The sequence below is a fragment of the Mesoplodon densirostris genome, chromosome 9 (assembly GCF_025265405.1).
Source record: "Mesoplodon densirostris isolate mMesDen1 chromosome 9, mMesDen1 primary haplotype, whole genome shotgun sequence".
In the NCBI taxonomy this organism is placed as follows: Eukaryota; Metazoa; Chordata; class Mammalia; order Artiodactyla; family Ziphiidae; genus Mesoplodon; species Mesoplodon densirostris.
In genome coordinates, this window is record NC_082669.1 from 108,200,352 (window position 1) to 108,207,905 (window position 7,554).

At 53.0% G+C, this 7,554-nt stretch overlaps 1 protein-coding gene across 1 annotated transcript; it reads left to right on the top strand.

Annotated features, from left to right (window-relative positions):
- Positions 1-7,308: 7,308 nt before the first annotated feature.
- Positions 7,309-7,554, top strand: LOC132496384 (diphthamide biosynthesis protein 3-like). Its single transcript, XM_060108769.1, has 2 exons — positions 7,309-7,407; positions 7,483-7,554. Exons 1-2 carry the CDS (start codon positions 7,309-7,311, stop codon positions 7,552-7,554), a joined length of 171 nt encoding a protein of 56 aa, XP_059964752.1.

The following is a 7,554-nucleotide window of genomic DNA, read 5'->3' on the forward strand; positions in this document are numbered from 1 at the left end:
GGCCGTGGCGCGTGCGCGCGGACCTGGGGCCCGGGACAACCGCGTGACACCTCTCACACCCCCTTCCTTGCGGAGCTTTGAGATGTTAACACACGGAGCACCGGGCCTCCCCCTCCCCCCGCACCCCCCCGGCGTCGGGCTCCCCTCCCTCTCCTGCGGAGTCCCCCGCTTTCCGATCGCCCTTCACCCCGAAAACCCGAAAAGGAATCTCGGAAGGTGAGAGAAGAAACCATGGACAAGCTTGCAGGTCACTAGGGCAGGGCCTCGGGAACCTACACCCCAGTACGGGCTGCGGCGGGCCAGGAATGCGGAGAAAAAGGGCGCAGAGTCCATGCCTTCCTCGGACTCCAGGGGGCGACAGAGCAAACGCGGCCTGGGGGCGGGGCGGGGGCTCAGGCTCCGCCCCAGTTGCTCTCAACTTAGAGAGACCCACCTCGCCCCACCCTCACCCTCACCCTCACCCCAGGACGCACCGGCAGCCATTAAAATAGATGTGTTATTTGGGGTTGAGTCACTTGGATAACTGGCTGCAGGTGTCACCTGTTTAAGAAAAATCGTTGGGAAAAACAACCTCGAGATTGAAATAAAATTTTGGTCTCAAACAATGTTCATTTTGTAGTGGAACACGAGCATCCAGCTCGAGAAACAGGCATCAGTGGAAACAACCGATGGGGTTCAACTGCTTCTTCATTTTGCAGATGGAAAAAGGTGAATCCAGAAATGGGGATTGTCCCCCCAGTGGCAGAGCAAGGGCGAGAACGTGGGTCTCCACCCTCCCCAGCGGTCAGCCCAAGGTCACTTCTTTATTCCAGGGGCTGCACCTTCCCGAGGGGGTTATGTAACCCAGGCAGCTTCCAGCCGCATCGGCATCACGTTGCACTCGTCAGAAATGCAAAATCTAGGTCTCCGCCCGTTACCCACTCAGTCTGACTCTGCACGAAGCCCCCCACCCCTCACACGCTCACGTATGTGCCGCATGGTCAGGCCTCTCGTGATGGCAGTTCTCTTGCTCTCTGTACATCCCCTTCCGGACTAGGGCCTGCTTCACCTATACCCTGTGCACAAGACTGAGCTTCCTATGTACGTGCCCCAGGCCCCAGCTGGTGATTGTTCTTATCAAAGGGGCGGTGAGGGGTGTGCCCTTCTGCTGGTTTCCCTGGTAACTAATGAGCCAACCTGACGTCAATTCCCCCCATAACTGGTCATCTCCCCTTCCCCACTGGAAGCGAAGTCTGCTGCCGCGTCCTGCCCACTGTCGGCCTCACACGGTGGGGGGTCGCCCCGGGACCTTGCTTCAGACGTGTAAGCTCCCCCATCCATCAGACCACTGATGTCTCTGTTGCTGACTCTGGGCTCTTTCTTCGGTCTTGTAGGCCTGCGGGGTGCGGCCCAACAGTGCACACGTGTGTACGCATTCATGTGTACGTGAAGCATCTGGTGGCCGTGGTCCACTCTTGGAAGGCTCGTGTTCTAGTCTTGGTTCTCACACGAATGCGAGGTGACCCTTGGCAGGCGTCACAGACTGAATGTTTGCGTCCCCCAAATTCATAGGTTGAAATCCTAAGCCCCAGTGTGGTGGCGTTAGGTGCTGGGGTCTCTGGGAGGTGCGCAGTGATAAGAGTGGAGCCTCACAAATGGGCCTGTGCCTAATGAAGGCCCCGGAGAGCTCCCTCATCCCTCCCAGCACATGAGGACCATGCCTGTAAGCCAGGAGGCAGGCTTCTCCGACACCCAGTCTGCCGGCGCCTTGATCTTGGACTTCCCAGCCTCCAACGATGAGAGAGAAACCTCCGTTGTTATGGGCCACCCAGTCTGTGGTGTTCTGTGAGCATGGCCCGAGTGGACCAAGGACAGCAGGTCACGACTTCTCGGAGCATCAGCTTCCTCCTCTGTAAACTTGAGAGTTCCAGCCGTGTGAACTTCGCTTGATCATGCTTACAGTGACCAGCTCATTCTGGTTTGCCAGGGACTGTCCTGGTTTCCAAAGTGAAAGTCTGACCTTGTGGGACCTCCGAGGGTGGCCACAACAAGTGCCACAAATGGGGTGGCTTAGAACAACAGAAATGTATTCCCCCCCAGATACGGAGGCCAGAAGTCTGAAATCCAGATGTTGGCAGGCTTGGTTCCTCCCTGGAGGCTTAGAGGGGAATCAGTTCCATGTTCCCCCAGCTTCTGGTGGTGGCTGGCAATCCTTGGCATCCCTTGGCACGTAGCTGCATCACTCCAGTCTCTGCCTCTGTCCTCATATGGCATTCTTCCTTCTGTGTATCTGTCTCTCTGAGTCCAGATTTCCGCTTTTTATAAGGACACTAGTCATTGGCTCAGGACCCACGCTACTCTAGTATGACCTCATCCTAACTAACTACGTCTGCAAAGACCCCATTTCCAGATGAGGTCACATTCACAGGTGCTGGGGATCAGCTACAACATAGATTTTTAGAGGACAGAATTCAATGCCCCTCAAGCCCCAGGCAAACCGGGGCGGTTGGTCACTCGGCATGCTCTGACATCCTGCAGTCATAGAACTCCTCCCTGTGGTCCCCCCTCATTCTTAGGTATCATTGCCTAAGCGGTTCTCAAAATGTGGTCCCTGAACCACTAGTAATAGCAGCCCTGGAACTTGGCCAGAAATCCAGATGTCTTCGCAGAATCAGAAACTCTGGGCACGAGCCCCCCACCCCACCCCACCCCTTGTGCCTTCCCGAGCCTTCCAGGTGGCTCTGGAACGTCTCAGAGTTTGAGAACCAGTGGCCAGCAGATAAGCCGCCCCCGCAGGCATCACAGGGGAGTCGGTGGCCGACTTGGAGCTGTTTCCATTATTTTACAACGTCACGCAATGCTCCAGTTACAGACACAGAAACGGTTGTGCCTCTGAAATGATTTCTGCTCTGGGATAATACAAATCCACACGTCAGGGCCGAGGAATGTAACCTTTCCAGCTGCACCAGCTGTCAACACCAGGCTGGCACTCTGCTTAAGCCTTTTAGGGTAAATTTCAGGACATGTCAACCTCACAGTGATGCCCATAGAAAAGCCAGAGATTACCGTATGGATTTACCTGGATTCTTCGTTGACCTGGTAATGACGGGAGAAGGAGGAGGGACTAAAATGATAAAACACTAGGAAGCCAGCGACTCTTGCAGAGGGCGGCTCTCCCTGTGGGAGCGGCAGCCGGGAAGGGGCTGCTTTGTTTTTGGAAGAAATAAATCAAAGCTCTGCCCGGGCCTTTCTTGGGCAGCAGTAAGAACTGGGTGAAAGGTCTTTTTTTTTTTTTTTTTTTTTTTTTTAAATTTATTTATTTATTTATTTATTGGCTGTGTTGATTCTTCCTTGCTGCGTGTGGGCTCTTCTCTAGTTGCAGCGAGCAGGGGCTACTCTTTGTTGCAGTGCGTGGGCTTCTCACCGCGGTGGCTTTTCTTGTTGCAGAGTGCGGACTCTAGGTGCACAGGCTTCAGTAGTTGCAGCACGTGGGCTCAGTAGTTGTGGCTCACGGGCTTTGTTGCTCCGTGGCATGTGGGATCTTCCCGGACCAGGGCTCGAACCCGTGTCCCCTGCATTGGCAGGCGGATTCTTAACCACTGCGCCACCAAGGAAGCCCCTGGGTGAAAGGTCTTGATCGCTGAGGCCATAATATTTCCAGAATCCTATGCTATTTCTTGAGAAAATTCATAACTTAAAAAGATGAGCTGGGAATTCCCTGGCGGTCCAGTAGTTAGGACTCTGTGCTTTCGCTGCCGAGGGCATGGGTTCGATCCCTGGTTGGTGAACTAAGATCCTGCAAGCTGCATGGCGCAGCCAAAAGAAGAAGAAAAAAATGAGCCAAGGCCATTTCCCAGGTTGTAATAGAACGTGGGAGCTGGAGGCGCCTTTGAGCGTGATGACGTCCTCAGGGGAAGGACCGAGGTCCCCACTTGGAATCTGAAGGAACAAGCTGTCTGTCCCCCGACCAGGGCTCATCCACTGCCCGGCCACAGGGTTCAACGGGGTGGGTGTGAGACTGAGCCCTGCGGGTCCAGAGGGACCTTCAGTGCATGTGACCGTGAACTGTGGCAGACCCGCATGCCTTTTATTATCATGTGTTCTTGATATCTTGGGCCAGACCGGAAGGAAACTTTTTTGTGTGTGTGGTAAACTTGCTTGTGGAAGTAATTTGTGATTCTCCATCTTGCCTTTTTGGATGTGCAGCCCTGTGATGATACGGCGGCACTGCTGGAATTTGGAGTCACCGACTATGGCGGGAGACACACCATTGGGAACCTCGGGAGCTTCAGAAAGCGGTGGAGGCCCTGCCATCAGGTGGAAAGCTCAGGCGGGGGGTCTGGGTCAGCTCGTCATCCACAGGACAATGGTCTGCACTTGTATTTGGGCTTTGGGAACAGCGAAGGTTTTCATACTTGAGTCCATTACAACAATCCCTGACAAAGGTGCAGGAATCAAGACCAGAGACATAAAGAAGTTACCCAAAGATACACACTAGCTGCAGAGATGGGACCACAACGGCTACGTCCTGAGTCTTAGTCCGAGGCTGCATTTATTTGGGGTTCCCTGTGGGTATTGGGGTTGTGTTCACACGTGCAGTAGTGCGAACAATGAACTAAGAGTTGGGGGGTCTCTCTGGGATCAGGCCCCTCCTCTGAAAACAGATGCTAAGTTAGCTCTCAGCATCTTTGCAGTCCTAACTCCAGAGCTGACTTCCCCAGGTCATTCTAGGAAGCGATCAAAGGTACGGAAAGGTAATAAGGATGTGTGACACAAAAACGTTACTCAATGTAAAGTTTTCTGGCCTAATGTAAAACTGTCCACTCTTGGGGAGGTGAGGGAGTGGGGTGATTCTGGAATTTTCTGAGAATGCTTCTGAAGGCGCCCTGGTTTCCTGCTGGCACAGCCTTCATGGCAGCCTCTGTTCACCTGCACAACAGTCTCGGTCAACTGGAGTCACCAGGGCAGCCAGAAGCCTTCTGCAAGCAAGCCTCTCACATGTGGCTGCAGCCCGCAGGAGCTGGAGATATTTTTCTCTGGAGTCTAGACTTCTCCAAGAATTGTTAAACCTTGTTTCCATTTAGCCGATCACCTAAAAGGCAGCGGGCATGGGGCTTCCCTGGTGGCGCAGTGGTTAAGAATCAGCCTGCCAATGAAGGGGACACGGGTTCAAGCCCTAGCCCAGGAAGATCCCACATGCCGCGGAGCAGCTAAGCCGTGCGCCACAACTACGGAGCCTGTGTTCTAGAGCCCGCGAGCCACAACCACTAGTACACGTGCCACAACTACTGAAGCCCACGCGCCTAGAGCCCGTGCTCCACAACAAGAGAAGCCACCGCGATGAGAAGCCCGCGCACCGTGACGAACAGCAGCCCCGACTCGCCACAACTAGAGAAAGCCCGCGCGCAGCAACGGAGACTCAATGCAGCCAAAAATAAATAAATCAAAAAATAAAACGTAAAACGCAGCGGCGTATTCTGCGTCCTCTGACTTACCGTTAACGAAGACTGCTGCCGTCTGAGTCCGAGGTTGGCTGCACCAACAATGGGAGGGGTGCCCGGTAGCTGCACTCCTTCCTTGTTAGGAGCGGAGGAGGGGTGGACCCAAGATTAAAGGTCATCCCGGTGCGCTGTGTGAATGGTGAGGACTTCCCCTACCCTGCAGCAGACACGGGCCAAGTTCCACGGAACCCGTCTAGGAAGCAGCCCATGGGAGGGCTCAGCTACTCATCCATTCAACAAACAGCTACTGCGGAGACCCTGGAGGGTCGCCATCGGGGAGAGCGCCGGAAGACCCTTCAAGAACTCAGTGAGAACACTGGCAAAAAACTGTCCAAATGTATCACTTTTTCATACGTCTGGAGATTAAGGGCTTGCACCAATCCAAGGGTGTTTAAGGAAACCGGCTGCTTCTCAGCACAGCGAGATTTGTGGCACTGTCACTTGCCCTATTGCCAGATCCCTCCTTAGCAGCCGCATGTAGGGTCAAGATGGGGCTGGTGCTTTCTCAGCCCCCTGATCAGAAAACTGTCATCATCTGCAGTGTCTGGTAGTTCCCTGGAAAACCCCATCTGCAAGGCTCATCTTTGACCTGCCTTTTTTCCCTGGGGGTGTTTGTCAAAAACAATCAGTGGCAATTTTTTTGACATGGAGGCAACTGACAAACTAACAAAAAACCTCTTCTCCTTTTTAACAAGAAAGGCTGGAGAATGAGATGCCCTGGAGACCCTGAGCAGGCACAATTATTACTAAAGGATTTTAAGCAAGGGGGTAACACAGAACAATTTATGTTTTAAACAAGTTGACTTGGGGAATTCCCTGGTGGTCCAGGGGTTAAGACTTGGGCTCTCACTGCCGTGGACCCAGGTTTGACCCCTGGTCGGGGAACTAAGATCCCACAAGTGATGCGGTGTGGCAAAAAAAAAAAAAAAAAAAGTTGACTTGGGCTGCAGTAAATGATTTGGAGGGCGTGGTGTCAGAGACTAGTATGCAGTGAAGATGGAGAAAAGTGGGCAAAATATTAGATTTTTGAAGGCAGGGCCCTTAGGATTTGTTGATGGATTGGCTGGGAGGGGACACAAGGGAAGAGGTAGCGGATGGCTCCCAAACTCCTAGCTTTAGTATCTAGTGGATAATGGTGCCATTTCCTGAAGCAGGGTCCAGGGGAGACCACGTTTTTAGGGAAAATCAAGAATTGGGGCATGACAAACTTCAGATGCCTATGAGACATCTAAGAGAAGACAAGCCTGGAGCCCACAGAGGTCAGGGTGGGAGAAACGAATTTTGGTCTTCAGGAGACACGGCAGTGAGAGCTATGTGACAGGATGAAATCGAGGAAGGGGAGAAGGAAAAATGGCCCACTGAGAGGTTAACGGAGGAGGAGACAGCCAAGGAGACTAAGGCAGCAGCAGTGAGCTGATGGGAGGTAGACCAGAAGGCGGAAACAGAGACCTTCAAAGAGAAGCCACCACTGCGTGCAGTGCTGCTGGAGGGCCAGCAAAGAGGCCAGGAGATACCTCCTGGACTTGGTGACAAGGAGGTGATGAGCAATTCAGGCAAGAGCACCATCAGTGACACGGCAGGGAGACAGGGCAGTCTAGAGAGGGTGGGGAGTGAACAATTCAGTTTTAGCAGAATTCCATCACCTTAATTTGAATTTGTCCTGTGATTTTACACTTTGTATTCTGAGCTGCAAAACAGCCTTGGATATACACCGAGTTTTGTATTCGCACCTACTGTACTTCAATGAATCTAAGACTGCATTGTATGTCCCACTAAGAAAAATGCTAAAATGGCGGAGGTGACAAGATCTCTCCTGGCCCCAGTGACGATGGCAGTGTTTCATGAGGTGGAGATCAAGGACTTCCAATATGACGAGGACTCGGAGATGTACGTCTACCCCTGCCCGTGTGGGGATACCTTCTGCATCGCCAAGGAACATATGGAGGATGGGTAAGGCGTGGCAACGCGCCCTGGCTGCTCTCTCATTATAAAAGTGATTTAGGACAAAGATCAGTTCACATGTGGAGGGACAGTCCCAGCCCCTTCCCCCCCAAAAAAACTAGTTAAATGCTGA

Coding starts and splice junctions, on each gene's coding strand:
- LOC132496384 (XM_060108769.1), top strand. CDS start 7,309: ATGGCAGTGTTTCATGAGGTGGAGATCAAGGACTTCCAATATGACGAG. Junction 7,408..7,482: donor GTGGGGATACCTTCTGCATC/GCCAAGGAACAT, acceptor AAAGTGATTTAG/GACAAAGATCAGTTCACATG.